This window comes from Ylistrum balloti, unplaced genomic scaffold (genome assembly GCF_031769215.1).
Source record: "Ylistrum balloti isolate Yb309-2 unplaced genomic scaffold, AGI_CSIRO_Ybal_v1 Utg369668, whole genome shotgun sequence".
NCBI classification, from domain to species: domain Eukaryota; kingdom Metazoa; phylum Mollusca; class Bivalvia; order Pectinida; family Pectinidae; genus Ylistrum; species Ylistrum balloti.
In genome coordinates this window covers 1,312,300-1,333,232 of record NW_026781915.1, presented here as the reverse complement: position 1 = coordinate 1,333,232, position 20,933 = coordinate 1,312,300, and the positions used below count along the sequence as shown (strand labels likewise).

Here is a 20,933-nt window from a genome sequence, read left to right as displayed (position 1 = left end):
TAACAATGAGCTTGGCCAGAATAAAACACTTACTATACAGTATCTATATACAAATTGTGTCAAATAATTTTACTATTATTAGATGAAAGTAAAAATTGATAAAACAAGTTCACAAGACGATCTTGTGACGTCATGAAGGCTTATTGATGTAATTTAGATGTATTCTTTACCTATATTGTAGATATACAGACAGTAAAGAGGTATTGTAGATATACACAGTACCTAGATATACAGACAGTAGACAGGTAATGTAGATATATACAGTACCTAGATATACAGACAGTAGACAGGTAATGTAGATATATACAGTACCTAGATATACAGACAGTAGATATATACAGTACCTAGATATACAGACAGTAGATATATACAGTACCTAGATATACAGACAGTAGACAGGTAATGTAGATATATATAGTACCTAGATATACAGACAGTAGACAGGTAATGTAGATATATACAGTACCTAGATATACAGACAATAGACAGGTAATGTAGATATATACAGTACCTAGATATACAGACAGTAGATATACACAGTACCTAGATATACAGAAAGTAGACAGGTAATGTAGATATATACAGTTCCTAGATATACAGACAGTAGACAGGTAATGTAGATATATACAGTACCTAGATATACAGACCGTAGATATATAAAGTACCTAGATATACAGATAGTAAATATATACAGTACCTAGATGTACAGACAGTAGACAGGTAATGTAGATATATACAGTACCTAGATATACAGACAGTAGATATATACAGTACCTAGATATACAGACAGTAGACAAGTATTGTAGATATATACAGTATCTAGATATACAGACAGTAGATATATACAGTATCTAGATATACAGACAGTAGATATATACAGTACCTAGATATACAGACAGTAGACAGGTAATGTAGATATATATAGTACCTAGATATACAGACAGTAGACAGGTAATGTAGATATATACAGTACCTAGATATACAGACAGTAGATATATACAGTACCTAGACATACAGATATTAGATATATACAGTACCTAGATATACAGACAGTAGGCAGGTATTGTAGATATATACAGTATCTAGATATACAGACAGTAGATATATACACTACCTAGATATACAGACAGTAGATATATACAGTACCTAAATATACAGACAGTAGATATATAAAGTACCTTGATATACAGACAGTATATATACACAGTACCTAGATATACAGACAGTAGACAGGTATGTAGATATATACAGTACCTAGATATACAGACAGTAGATATATACAGTACCTAGATATACAGACAGTAGATATATATATACAGTACCTAGATATACAGACAGTAGATATATACAGTACCTAGATATACAGACAGTAGACAGGTAATGTAGATATATACAGTACCTAGATATACAGACAGTAGATATATACAGTACCTAGATATACAGACAGTAGATATATACAGTACCTAGATATACAGACAGTAGATTATGTAATATATACAGTATCTAGATATACAGACAGTAGATTTATACAGTACCTAGATATACAGACAGTAGATATATACAGTACCTAGATATACAGACAATAGATATATACAGTACCTAGATATACAGACAGTAGATATACAGACAATAGATATATACGGTACCTAGATATACAGACAGTAGATATATACAGTATCTAGACATACAGACAGTAGACAGGTAATGTAGATTTATACAGTATCTAGATATACAGACAGTAGATATATACAGTACCTATATATACAGAAAGTAGACATGTAATGTAGATATATTACACAGTTCTGAGACACTACAGAAGAGGAAGGAATCGGGTAAAACTAGATCATTATTTATCGCCCCCGGTACACCCTGCTGTCTATTACCTATAGCTTGGCGATGCTCAATTAAGAAAGCACGCACAAGACAACATTATATACATAGATACATTCACCCTCAGACAGACGACCGACCGTCGGAAGACATCGACGAGAAACAGAAAAAAAATATCCTCAAGGATGGTTGTTATAAATATAGACCTCAGGTTTGGTGTAGCAAACGCTTGGTGTGGTGGACTTGGTTATAAACACCGTCAATGTGGTGAACACCTTCAGGTAATGATACCGATAATATATAATACAACACTACTACACTGTACAACTCTTTAACACAAAACTTTCCTGCGATAACCATCCATTTCTGTTCTGAAAGTACAACTCTCCACCACAGTTCAAAAAGTACAACTTTCCAGTCATATTCTTAAAGTACAACTCACCACTCTTCATGACTCTTCATCACAGAAAATTAACAGTCAAACCGTGTTCTAAATACTCCAATACATTTCACACAGAATATAGCTGTCCAACACAGTTCACATAGAGTATAGCTGTCCAACACAGTTCACACAGAATATAGCTGTCCAACACAGTTCACAAAGAGTAAAGCTGTCCAACACAGTTCACATAGAATATAGCTGTCCAACACAGTTCACAAAAAGTATAGCTGTCCAACACAGTTCACAAAGACTATATAGCTATCCAACACAATTCACATAGAGTATAGCTGTCCAACACAGTTCACAAAGAGTGTAGCTGTCCAACACAGTTCACACAGAATATAGCTGTCCAACACAGTTCACACAGAATATAGCTGTCCAACACAGTTCACAAAGAGTATAGCTGTCCAACACAGTTCACAAAGAGTATAGCTGTCCAACACAGTTCACACAGAATATAGCTGTCCAACACAGTTCACATAGAGTATAGCTGTCCAACACAGTTCACAAAGAGTGTCCAACACAGTTCACATAGAATATAGCTGTCCAACACAGTTCACAAAGAGTATAGCTGTCCAACACAGTTCACAAAGACTATATAGCTGTCCAACACAGTTCACATAGAGTATAGCTGTCCAACACAGTTCACAAAGAGTGTAGCTGTCCAACACAGTTCACACAGAATAAAGCTGTCCAACACAGTTCACACAGAATATAGCTGTCCAACACAGTTCACAAAGAGTATAGCTGTCCAACACAGTTCACAAAGAGTATAGCTGTCCAACACAGTTCACACAGAATATAGCTGTCCAACACAGTTCACATAGAGTATAGCTGTCCAACACAGTTCACAAAGAGTATAGCTGTCCAACACAGTTCACAAAGAGTATAGCTGTCCAACACAGTTCACACAGAATATAGCTGTCCAACACAGTTCACAAAGAGTATAGCTGTCCAACACAGTCTACATAGAGTATAGCTGTCCAACACAGTTTACAAAGAGTATAGTTGTCCAACACAGTTCAGAAGTGAACTTCCAAACTGCATTCTATACTCTTCAATCTCGTCCGCTGAAAGGCCGAAAGACCGTAATAGTGGACAGCTCTCTAACATAGTTCTGAAAGTCCAGCTCTCCATCATTGTTCCAGAATTATTACATTCAGTCATATGTTATCTGGGCCTAGTTTTCTTATGCAGATTTGAATAAACATTCTCATGTTTTCATTGAGACATGTGACGCCATTACTTTCATAAATATAATATGCAAAATATTGACCAGAAAATATAGATGATTCTTTATAATGCGATACAAAGTGATTTCTTTAGCTGTAAGATTTACATGAACCCTATGATATGGTTACAATTTTACAGAATCAATATCATAATAGATGTCTACTCGCCATTTCTCCCGCTCGCCATTTTTAAAAGTACTTAATCTGGATGATGCTTTTTAAGTTTCTGTCCTTAATTTAAAGCTTTGACGACTAACGTCCTTGCAACTTGGCTAAAGAAAGGAAAGAAAGAATTTTCAATTAATTTTAAAATCTTACAAATGAAGTAAATATTTTATAGGGAATCAAATTGAAAAATAACATTATTTTCAATGTAACCGTAGAACAGAAACCAACAAACCACAAGTGAGGTATGTCCATTTATGACATGATCAGCTGTACCAAATATCAAATTGAATCAAACTGTTTCATTGTTTGAGGCCAAATGGACAAATTAACATATGTGGAAAGTAAGGCGTGATATTTGCCGGAGAGTATTATGCAAAAGAACCTGATGTCACTGTCGATTAGTGCATAACGATACACAGAAACAACATATCTACCCTCCAACAGCACTTTGGCTCTCTTCTTCCATATCTATCGCCTCTGGGTGCAATAACCTGCACTGACCGAAATGAATGGAAGTGAACCGTGCCCAGCTATGTAGCGAGAATATTCGAGATAATGGGGGCGTGTGTCCGATTCGCTACATCTAAAACACAACACGGAGGCGGGACAGAGTAAGTCGAATTCTTGTGCAGTTTAACTGTTTTATTGTCTATGGACATATGTTCTACTGTATCTTAGACTGATGATATTAGGTAGGGTATTTCATCTGATCATTAGACCGGGTTTTTCATCTAATCATTAGACGGGGTATCTCCCTTGGATCATTAGACAGGGTATCCCTCCTGGATCATAAGACAGGGTATTTCATCTGGTCATTAGACAGGGTATTTCATTTGGTCATAACACCAGGTATCTCTCCTGGATCATTTGACAGGGTATTTTTCCACCATTCACAGCCGTGTCTCTCATTTTAGCCGGAAAAGATCAGCACGTGCTAAACCGGAAGTTCGACCGGAACTACTTCTGGATTGTAAACAAACATCGTCTGCAAGCTATCGGTTTCCTGAAACAAATCCAAACTTAACCTAACAGAATTGGTATCAATCATGAGCTTCAAAGTAGGAAGTGTGGTGAGAGTAGGTGCAAATGGTAGGATGGAGAAAATAGTTGACACTTTTCGCCCCATAAGAACATATTTCATGTTTAAAGTCCAAATGTTTGACACCGGTGATATTGTTACGACTGCAAAACATGAACTTCTGTTTGTCATGTCGGCAAGTGTACGCTTTGAAGTGACAGCGAGAAAAAACGACTGTTTATATATGAATGTGGTATATATCGCATATGTTGATCCATTTCATTGATATAATGTATATGAAATACTATATTGTGAATGATGAATTGATGAATATGATTTATTTTTTTACTATCTATATTATGTTCCGTAATGATTTACATGCAATCGGTGACGTCATGAAACATGAATCGTAATGTTCATGCGCCATTCAGACGCTTGTACCATGGCGGAAATAATGGGGTGGGAGAAAAATAATCATCACCTACCCTCAGAGGGTGTGACAGAGAAATATCCAATCCTCGGGGTGATGGCAGAGCCTCGGATTAGACAACAACAATAATTACCCCTCGGGTTGGAAATATCACTGTCTCACCCTCAAGGTTGGGGACGATTCTATTATGTCTCCTGGGCAATTAGACCGGGTATCTCTCCTGGATCATAAGACCGGATATCTCTCCTGGATCATTAGACCTGGTATCTCTCCTGGATCATTAGACCTGGTATCTCTCCTGGATCATTAGACCTGGTATCTCTCCTGGATCATTAGACAGGGTATCTCTCCTGGATCATTAGACAGGGTATCTCTCCAGGATCATTAGACCGGATATATCTCTTGGACCATTAGACGAGGTATTTATCCGGGATCATCTGAGGAAGATGACTTAAATCCTCGCCGTTAAAACTCTCTTGACCATGCAGCCCATTTGTGTAGTTTTTTTTTACATATAATTTGATGTGTGATATATTGTTTTAGTGTCCCTTTGATAAATTTAGAGAAATCGGTTTTATTTCATTAATATTTGTCTTTATTCAGCGTATTATCTGAAGTTGAAATTATTCTTATTTTGACATATCTTGAAATCAATACAGTATCAATAAAATGATTGTGGTAATGGAGAGGTGTCTTGCCTGATAACCAGTTCCAATTCCGTACACCATGATTTCCCCTAATGTATTCGTGTATTTTGATGTTGCGTGTACTCCCACCACCACTTCGAATGTTTCCTGTATTTTTGTTGTTTGTATTTTGTCTTCATTTCAATGATTTTCAGTTGGACTTCAGTTTGTCGGTACATAATTATCGAAAGTGTGAAAATTTGAAATACTTTAGCTTTATTAGCTCGCTGATAGCTTTGTTACGACACGATTTTTTCAGCCTTGGTTTAGAAAGTCACACTAAACACTTTTAAACACATATCCCTGTGTAATACCTTTATGTTACAGTCTGTACATAGCATACAATAGTATGTAACAAAACTATGTTTATTAAATGTTGTAACCAGCTCTCTATGGTAAAAGTCAGTTTGGTCAGTAAATTTACAGGTATATATCTCCATGGTACGGGAGTCAAGTGGCGAAGGTCACAACAGAGGTCAGACCATGAGTAACGAAAATCATTATCATCTCCTCCTTGTTAACATTCCGCCAATATACATGTTTATATCTTAACAAAACATCAGATAATCAGGCACAACTGACATGTTTAAAATGGCAAGAGAAAGATATCAGACACGTACCTATTTACTTAATCAACTGATGAGTACATATCTTTTTTTATACACGATAAACTCGGGGCGTTTAAGGTGGGTGTTTTTCGTTTTACGAATTCTTTATTGACTTGGAACTATATGTTGAATTACTTAACTTTTATTTACTTAAAAGTATTTAAACAAAAACTGTTCTAAGGACGATTTACTTAGTATATGCCAATAAATCCAGTTGTGATCTTCTGACAGATGTTGTCCTGTCATGTATTGTTTACTTGGATAATTATCCTGATCCAGACTCTGTATTTCATCAGATGTTGTCCTGTCATCTATTATATTTACTTGGATAATTATCCTGATCCAGACTCTGTATTTCATCAGATGTTGTCCTGTCATCTATTATGTTTACTTGGATAATTATCCTGACCCAGACTCTGTATTTCATCAGATGTTGTCCTGTCATCTGTTATGTTTACTTGGATAATTATCCTGATCCAGACTCTGTATTTCATCAGATGTTGTCCTGTCATCTATTATGTTTACATGGATAATTATCCTGATCCAGACTCTGTATTTCATCAAGAATCCATCTTCAGAATAATACCGACCTTCACTAAATCCAGGACACTCGGACGTTGGATCTCATTTTCGTTATATTAAAACTATTCAAATAAGACTAAATGTATTTGAAAACTATATCCTCACCTGTTCAAATACATCTACAGATAAGGCAGTAACCAGCAACAGATAAATCAATAAATTACAGATAAATATGTATATAACAACAGATAATTCAATATGTAACAATAGATAAATCAATATATAATAACAGATAAATCAATATATAACAACAGATAAATTTATAGGTAACAACAGATAAATCAATATATAACAGATAAATCAATATGTAACAACAGATAAATCTATAGGTAACAACAGATAAATCAATATATAACAGATAAATCAATATGTAACAACAGATAAATCAATATATAGCATATAAATCAATATGTAACAACAGATAAATCTATAGGTAACAACAGATAAATCAATATATAACAGATAAATCAATATGTAACAACAGATAAATCTATAGGTAACAACAGATAAATCAATACATAACAGATAAATCAATATATAACAGATAAATCAATATGTAACAGATAAATCTATAGGTAACAACAGATAAATCAATATATAACAGATAAATCAATATGTAACAACAGATAAATCAATATATAGCATATAAATCAATATGTAACAACAGATAAATCTATAGGTAACAACAGATAAATCAATAAATAACAGATAAATCAATATGTAACAACAGATAAATCTATAGGTAACAACAGATAAATCAATACATAACAGATAAATCAATATATAACAGATAAATCAATATGTAACAGATAAATCTATAGGTAGCAACAGATAAATCAATATATAACAGATAAATCAATATATAACAGATAAATCAATATGTAACAACAGATAAATCAATATGTAACAACAGATGAATCAGTTACAATAACAGATAAATCAGTTTATAACAAAAATAAATCAGTTTTAACAACAGATACATAACGACGGATAAATAAGTTATGATAACAGATGAATTAATACATTACGACAGATAAATCAGGATGTAAATACAGATAAATCAGTATATAACACGGATAAATAAGTATTCGGTATATACCAGTACAGTTTGTATATCAGTATTATTTTGTGTCGACACCGTCCTTCCCAGTAATACATAATCCTATTTTTGTTCGAGTTGCCTACGTCATGTGTAAAATCTGAAATATCCATGTTAATTTTACCTTGTTTAACGAGGAACCAAATCTCTGATTTAATTATATACGCCGTATCTATTATAACCAACACATGATGAATGTATTTGTACGGGTAAAGTGCAGTAGATTCGCCAGCCAAGTTGTTAAAAGTTATTTCTACTAACTGTCTATTCCGAGAGATAGCTAAGTACAAAATCCTCACGAGATGTCGGGACGTGTTGAATTTTAGTGTGTGTTTGTTGGTTTATGTGAGGGTTAAACATTCAGGATGAAAACTTAGCTTTATAACTAACCCTTGACACTCACAATATATATGTATCCTTGCTTCTCTAGGAACATATAATGGAAAACGATAATTATCTTTTTTCTTTCCTAGCAGAGCATCATGTCTTCATTATGCTTTTTCACACAACCTAGAAGAGGACATCACAAGCTTGTTAAACTGTTTCTGTTTTGGAGTGGATATGAAAGGAGTGGACATGAAAACGCCGTATCACTTTATCGTTATAGTGAACGTGACAAACCTAATCCAATCACATTATTTCATTTTTTTTCGGAGTGAAATATAAAATTATGTCGCATAATTCATCTGTTAAATGCATTAAATTCACCTATGTGATATTTTTGCGTATATGTCCTGGAGCTTTCTTCATTGAATTCGCCGTCTGAAATCGATTATGATATCACGATGTAGACAGTGACGTTATGTCAACAAACTGTATTTTGTCCTCTACATTTTTATTTTGAAATTTGTCAATTTGTAGCTCTTGTGAGTGATATAATGTATATTTAACTTACAAGACCGAGAAAGAAATAAATAGCAATAAAAACCAAAACAAAAAAACTTCCAGGAAATTGATGCACACATAAGATTCAATATTCAATATTTACAATGAAAATACAAGTGATAAGTTTTCATATTTCCACACATCATAGTACTTGACGTGAAAAGTATCAAGTTTTCCGAGTTTTTTTGTACGATATCTTTAAAGAACGACAACTCTGATAGATATTGTGAAAATATTACTTCATATCATAGGATCAAATTTTAATTACACTACACAGTGGGCATGAAAAGCCTAGTGTATCACTATATCCCTCGAGAGGGTATGGAAACCCTAGTATATCACTATATCCCTCGAGAGGGTATGAAAAGCCTAGTGTATCACTATGTCCCTCGAGAGGGCATGAAAAGCCTAGTGTATCACTATATCCATCGAGAGGGCATGGAAACCCTAGTGCATCACTATATCCCTCGAGAGGGCATAGAAACCCTAGTGCATCACTATATCCCTCGAGAGGGTGTGAAAAGCCTAGTGTATCACTAAGTCCCTCGAGCGGGTGTGAAACCCTAGTGCATCACAATGTCCCTCGAGAGGGTGTGAAAAGTCTAGTGTATCAGTATGTCCCTCAAAAGGGTGTGAACAACCTAGTGTATCACTATGTCCCTCGAGAGGGTGTGAAAAGCCTAGTGTATCACTATATCCCTCGAGCGGGCATGAAAACCCTAGTGTATCACTATGTCCTTTGAGAGGGCATGAAAAGCCTAGTGTATCACTATATCCCTCGAGAGGGTGTGAAAACCCTAGTGTATCACTATATCCCTCGAGCGGGCATGAAAACCCTAGTGTATCACTATGTCCCTCGAGAGGGTGTGAAAAACCTAGTGCATCACTATATCCCTCGAGAGTATGTGAAAACCCTAGTGTATCACTATGTCCCTCGAGCGGGCACGGAAAATTGTCATTAAGTACTGAAGAGGGTATAGACAACCTAATACGTCACTAGCAAATAACTTAATGCCTCGTGACCTACACATCTTGGAGGGCGTTTGAAATGTATAGCGTTTGTCTTAACTCGGTCCTTACAAATATTGCAGATTATGCTTAAAGTTAATCTCCTGATTGCAATGAAAAATGTTTTCCCCAATCGTCCACTTAGATGCTAGAAACCATGCCGTCTAAATACAGACCTTCACCAAGTGACGTCATCTATCAAACGGGTGTGCAGATCTTATGGTGGGTCGACAATATGTAATTAATATCACGAACAATTATGTTTGTCGACTTTGAGGTCACAAAGCTTTTTCTTACTCGGAAATAGATTTTGTCGAATTGTTTTCTCGGTAAGACGAAGGAGGGAGTAGTTTTGATTACGATGTCGTCCTTTAGGTCAATGTACATCTACAATATACATATGCTGATTTGCTTTAACATAGTTGAAGTGAAACCTTGATGCGAGACAATGTCCTTTCTCGTCAGAACAAATTATGATTAATATTATATTTGGACACGCAGAATCAAAATGTCCAATGCGACATCTGGCGTACATATGGTTGGGATTTTCACCAGTGTCTGAACAGCTATCGGTTTATGTCTATACGTGATTTTATGTGAAATGTCACGATATTGATAATAAAATAATCACTTTACCCACACAAGTTTCTGTATGTTCTACTTCGATAACTTCTTCATCGTAAGGTAATGCGCTTCAGCTATGATGAACAAAACAAAAAACAAACAAAAAACACAAAAACAAACGGCGAAAATCATGTCCAACACTATTGGTTATTTAATTTTATGATTTCGAGAACTACAGTAGTGCTCCTCTAATTGAAAAAACCCGATTTATTTGCTTTTAATTTCCTTAAATATCAACTGGTTGAATGGTTGTGGTTATAGATCACAGCCTCCTTACAAACCGGGGCAATAAAAATGAGCACCTAAAGACGGTCTGAAAGAAAATCAGTGTACCAGTTACCATAATAGTGGTTTTAATTGTTTGATCTCGTCACCATAACCTCTTTTATAGTGTCTTGGAATGCTTTCTTTGTGTAGGGTACTGTGCTATAGAGAGATCAATATATCGATATCAACAAGTTTTCCAGAAAAAATTAATATATTAACAAAAATATACTTGAATTCTAGTTTTAGTCACAGGAACCAACACAGGGGTAAGATATTCCGGAAATAGTAACAACACTTTTCCTCTGTTCTCAAGCGTTTTTGTAAGTCAGTAAACTTACTTAGGAATTGATCAACTCGTTGGCTCTACCTTCGTGAACAGTTAAAGTATGAAGATCTTAAATCACTGCTGTTGTTACATGACGTTTTATAAGTACGCGAAAAGTGGAAAACGACAAAACAAATGTCTTTTTTTAGTAACAACTATTAATATCAGAAACGCATCAATTAAGAACGCACAAGATTGAATTAAACAAGACCGCGGATCCGATTCCATTGTAGTTTACAACGATATGTATAAAACTCAATTCGGTGTACGTCAACAGAATACAGTTTGGACGTATAGCCTGTATATATTATATAATAAAAAGCCATGCGCCCTATTTTAAAATGGATTCGTGTCTGGACCAAACACAATATACAAAAAAAGTAATTTACTGACCGAAAGCACAGAATCATCACGCGAAACAGATTGTCGGCGTCAAGTCGCCATGCACAATACTGCAGCCTTGTGAAATATGGTAATTTTGTTCTTGGTTCAGAGTGAGCGAAAACATGTTGTGTATGTACGATAAATAATATAACAAATCGTTAATTAAATCATTCTTCCATACCGGGCGCTATCGTTCAGGTCGACGTCATTGACAGGAGAATATAGAGAAGTCCATCAATCAATGTTGATGTACGTACAGAAACTTACTTATTCTGAAAATGACCAGTATCATATTAACATGTTATGTTTAACCGGACAATCACATCGTGTTTGAGGTTAAAGCTAAACGACTATTTTTTTTTCTGAAGAGGTAGAAATGTATTCCCCTTGTCTTGACATTTTCAAACCACAATGTTTCCGCTTGCTAGTTCACTTAATTGCGACCTCGTTAGCAAGGTTATCTCAGAGCCACAGCAAAGAGGTAGAATCTGTGTACGCCCATCGCCCACTATAATCGAAAATTCCTGTTAAAGTTTCTTAGTACATGACGTAGTAGAACAAAACTCACAGTTATTGTCTCTGTGAAATGTTGTAACGTTTTGGGGTTATAGGGTTATCATTTCAAGTCCATTTTTATGTGAATAACAGTCATTGTTTTGTGGATTCAGATACATTCTTGAGTTACTATTTGATCGGTAGGTGAGGAGTGCCTCGCCGATACCAGGCTCCTGTCTGCTCCGTTATCACACCTTAACTTATCGCAGTGTGCATTCAATTGAAAGTGTTAACATTTTATTGGAATCCGAGAGAGTATTGTACGATTTGTCAACTTCATCTGATGTCCAATGATTTTATCACAGGTTTGATGTAAAATTGCTGTCTTCTACGATACACAAAGCAGACTCGCAGTTAGCTTTAGAGTTAGAAATGATTGACTTATTTTGAATATCATATTCTTCAGTTATTAAGTAAATTGTACAACTATCATTTAATCACGACATCATTCTTCAGGTTATCGTTATCAATACCCCAATGATAAGGAACCAAATGCGTTCTCTTCCGTCAATCTCCATTTACTGTAATACGTCTCTCCATCATTTCGACTGCGTATTCGATCACGACCTCATCTTCAGGTTAATCACTACTCTAACCTCAACACCAACAACCCGTATCGGTTCACTCTTATCAATCGCTCGAGGTGGCCTTGAGAGAGTAATTATCGTGACCTTGACGAGTTTAACTGGTGACCTTGACAGGGTGGGGATCTGATAGTTGTAATTGATGACGAATGCTACTGTAAAACTGTCTCATTATCGTGTCTGCACGCGCAGAACAACAAAGTGTCACACAGTTTTTTTTCTCCCGCGCTATTTCTATCTGAGAGCACGGCTGCTGTTCCAATGGTAATGATGGAGCTGTAAAACGTCAGTCGACATAAGTAGCTTTTTCCGTCAATGACAATCACACTCGGACGTGCTGGGTACAGGAATAACTTGCACTCGTTCAGACTTGCGCACACCTCTCCTTTCTGTCTTTGTTTTATTAGTGGCCGTGACACTGTCAACATTATTATCATTAGGTTTCATTTACCATTAGTGTACTTACATATAACAATATTCAAAGACATCGATTTTGTTTACTGTTTTACGGCCAAGAAGACGCAGTTCGCCTAAATCGAGTTCTATACCCGTGTAAGTCTTTTTTATTAAAAATATATCTGGCAAATCCTCATAATATGCTGAAAGTAGGAAAGTTTATGAAGTTTTTCTTTCTGTATGTTTTATTACTAATACATTAATGCAGGTCTATGTCATCTTTTTCCTTCTCCAATACTTATTAAAGGAAAGGTGGCATCAGGATCTTACTTTACAAAATTGTAATATATCATACCACGGACTTATATACATATGTGTATATAAGTCCGTGATCATACCCAACAGGTTACTCAAAAGATTTAACAGTAGCAATCATAATAGGCAACGCGTGTAACCAAAACCACGGGAAGCACATTACACATCGTGACACCGGTTCTCGAGAGAATTCTATAGTAAAGCACTTGCCAAAATGACAATGACATGAATTTATGTTTTCGCGTAAGTCATTCCTCTTCCGCAAAACCAGCATAACTGCACTAGCTAGGAAGGAATACAACTCATCCATTGAACACATTCATTGAAGACATTTCTGGTACATCTGCAGTCATACAGAAGGATTTTGACCGCTACTTTCCGGAACGAATTTCTGTCGTTTTTGGTATGCTGTTTGGAATACAGGTAGATTGAGCAATATTGATAACTATTACTTGTAGATATATATGTGATTTAAGATAAGGGAAGATAGTGCCGTGATAATCGAATATAATAATAAATTGGAGACCTAACCATCCTTCTTGTAATTTTACGTAACTGCAGATTACCAAAATTACCCATAAAGATAAGAGTGTCAAAGGTGAAGGCTATTTTGTTGAACGTCATCAGTTATTGCTAACATGTGCTCACGTCACTTCGAATCTGTTTCATGACTACCGTTGTCAGGGTTGTTTTACACTACCACTGCCCGGAGCGGTGCTCATTCATCGGTACACATAGTAAAGTCACTCAGTTATACAATAGATGCGTGAGGTTTATAGACTGACATGTACACTGAAGGCCGTGTCTTTTTACACAATAAATGTGTCATATTTACACGTCGCTGCTTTAACAGAAACGCTTTATCATTTTCATCACGTTGATAGAAAACAATCCTGAAATTCATTATCAGCTTACGCAACTTTCAAGTCGCTCAGTTCCATAGTCATTCTTCGTGGTTCATATACCCACTTGTTACCCACACACTAAACATCAACCAGCCTTTACCCACGTTTGTTACCAACACACTAAACATCAACCAGCCTTTATCCACGTTTGTTACCCACACATTAAACATCAACCAGCCTTCACCCACGTTTGTTACCCACACATTAAACATCAACCAGCCTTTACCCGCGTTTGTTACCTACACACTAAACATCAACCAGCCTTTACCCACGTTTGTTACCCACACACTAAACATCAACCAGCCTTTACCACGTTTGTTACCTACACACTAAACATCAACCAGCCTTTACCCACGTTTGTTACCAACACACTAAACATTAACCAGCCTTTACCACGTTTGTTACCCACACACTAAACATCAACCAGCCTTTACCCACGTTTGTTACCTACACACTAAACATCAACCAGCCTTTACCCACGTTTGTTACCCACACACTAAACATCAACCAGCCTTTACCCACGTTTGTTACCTACACACTAAACATCAACCAGCCTTTACCCACGTTTGTTACCAACACACTAAACATTAACCAGCCTTTACCACGTTTGTTACCCACACACTAAACATCAACCAGCCTTTACCCACGTTTGTTACCCACACACTAAACATCAACCAGCCTTTACACGTTTGTTACCCACACACTAAACATCAACCAGCCTTTACCCACGTTTGTTACCCACACACTAAACATCAACCAGCCTTTACCCACGTTTGTTACCCACACACTAAACATCAACCAGCCTTTACCCACGTTTGTTACCAACACATTAAACATCAACCAGCCTTTACCCACGTTTGTTACCCACACATTAAACATCAACCAGCCTTTACCCACGTTTGTTACCCACACATTAAACATCAACCAGCCTTCACCCACGTTTGTTACCTACACACTAAACATCAACCAGCCTTCACCCACGTTTGTTACCCACACACTAAATATCAATAATCCTTTATCAACATCATCAAATGCTTGTAGTCAGAGATAGTGTAAACAGTAACACATAGTCAGAGTTAATGTTAACGGTGACACATAGTCAGAGTTAGTGTAAACAGTGACACATAGTCAGAGTTAGTGTAAACAGTGACACATAGTCAGAGTTAGTGTAAACAGTAACACAAAGTCAGATTTAGTGTAAACAGTAACACATAGTCAGAATTAGTGTAAACAGTAACACATAGTCAGAATTAGTGTAAACAGTAACACATAGTCAGAGTTAGTGTTAACAGTGACACAAAGTCAGATTTAGTGTAAACAGTAACACATAGTCAGAGTTAGTGTAAACAGTCAGATTCAGTGTAAACAAAGTCAGATTTAGTGTAAACAGTAACACAAAGTCAGATTTAGTGTAAATAGTAACACAAAGTCAGATTTAGTGTAAATAGTAACACAAAGTCAGATTTAGTGTAAACAGTAACACATAGTCAGAGTTAGTGTAAACAGTAACACAAAGTCAGAATTAGTGTAAACAGTAACACATAGTCAGAGTTAGTGTTAACAGTGACACAAAGTCAGAATTAGTGTAAACAGTAACACATAGTCAGAATTAGTGTAAATAGTAACACATAGTCAGAGTTAGTGTTAACAGTGACACAAAGTCAGATTTAGTGTAAACAGTAACACATAGTCAGAGTTAGTGTAAACAGTAACACAAAGTCAGAATTAGTGTAAACAGTAACACATAGTCAGAGTTAGTGTTAACAGTGACACAAAGTCAGATTTAGTGTAAACAGTAACACATAGTCAGAATTAGTGTAAACAGTAACACATAGTCAGAATTAGTGTAAACAGTAACACATAGTCAGAGTTAGTGTAAATAGTAACACAAAGTCAGATTCAGTGTAAACAGTAACACATAGTCAGAATTAGTGTAAACAGTAACACATAGTCAGAGATAGTGTAAACAGTAACACATAGTCAGAGTTAGTGTTAACAGTGACACAAAGTCAGAGTTAGTGTAAACAGTAACACATAGTCAGAGTTAGTGTAAATAGTAACACATAGTCAGATTTAGTGTAAACAGTGACACATAGTCAGAGTTAGTGTAAACAGTAACATATAGTCAGAGTTAGTGTAAACAGTAACATATAGTCAGAGTTAGTGTAAACAGTAACACATAGTCAGAGTTAGTGTAAATAGTAACACATAGTCAGAGTTAGTGTAAATAGTAACACATAGTCAGAGTTAGTGTAAACAGTAACATATAGTCAGAGTTAGTGTAAACAGTAACATATAGTCAGAGTTAGTGTAAACAGTAACACATAGTCAGAATTAGTGTAAACAGTAACACATAGTCAGAATTAGTGTAAACAGTAACACATAGTCAGAGTTAGTGTTAACAGTGACACAAAGTCAGATTTAGTGTAAACAGTAACACATAGTCAGAGTTAGTGTTAACAGTGACACAAAGTCAGATTTAGTGTAAACAGTAACACATAGTCAGAGTTAGTGTAAATAGTAACACAAAGTCAGATTCAGTGTAAACAGTAACACATAGTCAGAATTAGTGTAAACAGTAACACATAGTCAGAATTAGTGTAAACAGTAACACATAGTCAGAATTAGTGTAAACAGTAACACAAAGTCAGAGTTAGTGTAAACAGTAACACATAGTCAGAGTTAGTGTAAATAGTAACACAAAGTCAGATTCAGTGTAAACAGTAACACATAGTCAGAATTAGTGTAAACAGTAACACATAGTCAGAGTTAGTGTTAACAGTGACACAAAGTCAGAGTTAGTGTAAACAGTAACACATAGTCAGAGTTAGTGTAAATAGTAACACATAGTCAGAGTTAGTGTAAACAGTAACACATAGTCAGAGTTAGTGTAAATAGTAACACAAAGTCAGATTTAGTGTAAACAGTAACACATAGTCAGAGTTAGTGTAAACAGTAACACATAGTCAGAGTTAGTGTAAACAGTAACACATAGTCAGAGTTAGTGTAAACAGTAACATATAGTCAGAGTTAGTGTAAACAGTAACATATAGTCAGAGTTAGTGTAAACAGTAACACATAGTCAGAGTTAGTGTAAACAGTAACACATAGTCAGAGTTAGTGTAAACAGTAACACATAGTCAGAGTTAGTGTAAATAGTAACACAAAGTCAGATTTAGTGTAAACAGTAACACATAGTCAGAGTTAGTGTAAACAGTAACACATAGTCAGAGTTAGGTTAGTGTAAACAGCAACACATAGACAGAGTTTGTGTAAACAGCAACACATAGAAAGAGTTAGTGTATACAGTAACGCATAGTCAGAGTTAGTGTGAACAGTAACACATTGTTAGAGTTATTTGTGAAAGAAACACAAAGAGACTGTAATACTGACAGAGACTGCAATAATTAAGGACGCAAATCAAAATGCATTATTACCAGTAATCGATATCGTAATGTCTGTTTTACCAGCGATCATTTGAGGATTATAAAGAAAGTTTAACGAAAAGTTTAAAAGTTTTGCATTTTCGACAGAATCTTCAAGCCGAGCTCAATGATTGCAAAGTAGATTTGTCACTATTGTTAAACTTGGCTGCATGACCTTCAAATTTAATTTGTGTATATTTTACGGATTCACCTGAAGAATTTTTAATCAGAATTGGTATTATCACCATGTGTTACAGATCAGAAGAACTCCCTGATAGTGATAAACAGACAATAGACTATGCGTTTGGGTTTTCGGGGTATTTCAAGAACTACCATTCGCTCGTATTTAGACTTGCACGAGACAGACTTATGTACGTTGCTATTAATTAGCTATAAAATGTGAGTGTTGGTAAGGGGTTTGTGCATGATTACACAAGCGACCTCGTCCTTTATTGTCTGGGAAGGCTCATCCCAACAGGCCAACACACAGCAAGTATGTGTTAGCTAAACTAAAAAACGAGAACAAAATAATGGGTGGAAACTATTAATCAACGCACAATGGAATTTCATGAATACAGGCTTTTATACGGAAAACTCATATTTCGGGCGTGAACAGTCAATCTTTGGGCCCGAAATCAAACTGTTATGTTCCCCTATTGGTGTTTTTACAATCATCCCACCACGTGTTCTGTAATATGTTAATGATATTCTACGAATCCATCGTTGTTTATGGTCTTCATGTTCCACTGAAATTGTGCTTGTCATCATGCCTTACCGGTCAAGCGTTTGGAGTGCGACCCTACTTGTTCCTACTATCAAAAATAACGCTCTAGAAACTAAAGGACACGTATTCTAGTGTCGCCACAAAGCGGTGAAACTATCGCAAGATGTTATGCTGTGCTTTTGTATAATGTTTCGGAGACAGTATTATGATGTCTTTTTCTTGTGAAGGTATGGGTTGTCTATAAGCTAAACTGAGAATATCTTTGTGGTCAAACAAAGAGTTTTTTTCGTCGCATGCACTGGAATATTTCAAAGACGATTGAACGACAAAGATAAATAATTTATCACAGGCCTTTTGTTGTTTATAAACCAGCATAATGAATGTGGTTGATTTGATTCGCTACAGATGAAACTACCGTATTACAAGTTGTTATATAATGAAGGTTTTCCTGTTCGCTGATTCAGTGGGCGGAGTTGACGGAGAGACCCGCCCCTAATTATGGCGCTGAACTGCATGTCCTGACATATTGATCATGGATCCTGTTCTGATAGCGCGATATCTTTCGCGGTGTCAAATAGATTTGTTTCTCAAAACGAACTTCACATAACTATATTCAGACTTGAATGATGTTTCTTTAATTCCTTAAATGGATCATTCAATGGTAGCTTTTCGATGCAAGATGTAAGAAAGTATTTTTCGTTGTATAACTTCAAAACATGAAATATGTAAGTAACATGAAATTAAATGTTTAAACCTGTATGTCGTCAAACATGTACTCACAATAATCTCCCCTCTGCTATCCGTATCATATAGTTACTGTTTTGTAATGACTATAACTATCCACCTTCTATTCGACAGTTCATGGTTGTCTATTTATATACATGTACCTCATCAATTTCATTTTTAATCAGACGGGGTTTTACAGGCGCCAGTTGACCTTTGTCTTATGATTGTTAGAGAGGTCTATTTGACCATTCGGTCTCACTATTTGAAAGACAATGAGTAAAAAAATCTTGCTTTTTCCTGTGCTTCCTACAACAATTAAGTATCTGTCTGTAATCGACAACAATGTGATATTGATCTACAGAGAAGACCATTGATAAATGTTTCAACTTATTTGACTGGGGAATTGACTATCGCCTGATGTTTGATATACAGTGTTTCACTGAGGACAATTGACTATCGCCTGACGTTGTGTGATACACAGTGTTTGACTGAGGACAATTGACTATCGCCTGATGTTTGATATACAGTGTTTCACTGAAGACAATTGACTATCGCCTGATGTATGATATACAGTGTTTGACTGAGGACAATTGACTATCGTCTGATGCTGTTTGATACACAGTGTTTGACTGAGGACAATTGACTATCGCCTGATGTATGATATACAGTGTTTGACTGAGGACAATTGACTATCGTCTGATGCTGTGTGATACACAGTGTTTGACTGAGGACAATTGACTATCGCCTGATGCTGTTTGATACACAGTGTTTCAATGAGGACAAATGACTATCGCCTAATGTTTGATATACAGTGTTTGACTGAGGACAATTGACTATCGCCTGATGTTTGATATACAGTGTTTGACTGAGGACAATTGACTATCGTCTGATGCTGTTTGATACACAGTGTTTGACTGAGGACAATTGACTATCGTCTGATGCTGTTTGATACACAGTGTTTGACTGAGGACAATTGACTATCGCCTGATGTTGTTTGATACACAGTTTTTCAATGAGGACAATTGACTATCGCCTGATGTTTGATATACAGTGTTTGACTGAGGACAATTGACTATCGCCTGATGTATGATATACAGTGTTTGACTGAGGACAATTGACTATCGCCTGATGTTGTTTGATACACAGTGTTTGACTGAGGACAATTGACTATCGTCTGATGCTGTTTGATACACAGTGTTTGACTGAGGACAATTGACTATCGCCTGATGTATGATATACAGTGTTTGATTGAGGACAATTGACTATCGCCTGATGTATGATATACAGTGTTTGACTGAGGACAATTGACTATCGCCTGATGTTTGATATACAGTGTTTGACTGAGGACAATTGACTATCGTCTGATGCTGTTTGATACACAGTGTTTGACTGATACACAGTGTTTGACTGAGGACAATTGACTATCGCCTGATGTTTGATACACAGTGTTTGACTGAGGACAATTGACTATCGCCTGATGTTTGATACACAGTGTTTGACTGAGGACAATTGACTATCGCCTGACGTTGCTTGATATACAGTGTTTTGTTATTGTTTCTCTTCTGATCCGGTTGTGGAGAACGAATATTAACCATCTCGCTTCCTTACCCTAGTATAAGTGACGAGATTTGACTTTGTTCCCTGTATGAACCTTAAGAATCAAGCTTGTAAGTTAGAAGTAAGTTTAATGAACGAACACAATCCGTCTGAACTGG

At 36.0% G+C, this 20,933-nt stretch overlaps 1 protein-coding gene across 4 annotated transcripts in view; it reads left to right on the top strand.

Annotated features, from left to right (window-relative positions):
* Nucleotides 1-4,122: 4,122 nt before the first annotated feature.
* LOC132560801 (nuclear factor 1 X-type-like) overlaps nt 4,123-20,933 on the top strand; it is a 122,352-nt gene continuing 105,541 nt past the window's right edge. For 3 of the 4 annotated variants that reach the window (XM_060225509.1, XM_060225502.1, XM_060225484.1), the window contains exon 1: nt 13,773-13,861. In XM_060225509.1, coding sequence (XP_060081492.1) covers nt 13,844-13,861 — 18 coding nt within the window. In that variant the 5' untranslated portion in view covers nt 13,773-13,843. Of the gene's footprint in view, nt 4,284-13,772; nt 13,862-20,933 lie in introns of those variants that run through there. The other variant, XM_060225516.1, reaches the window with a different exon arrangement.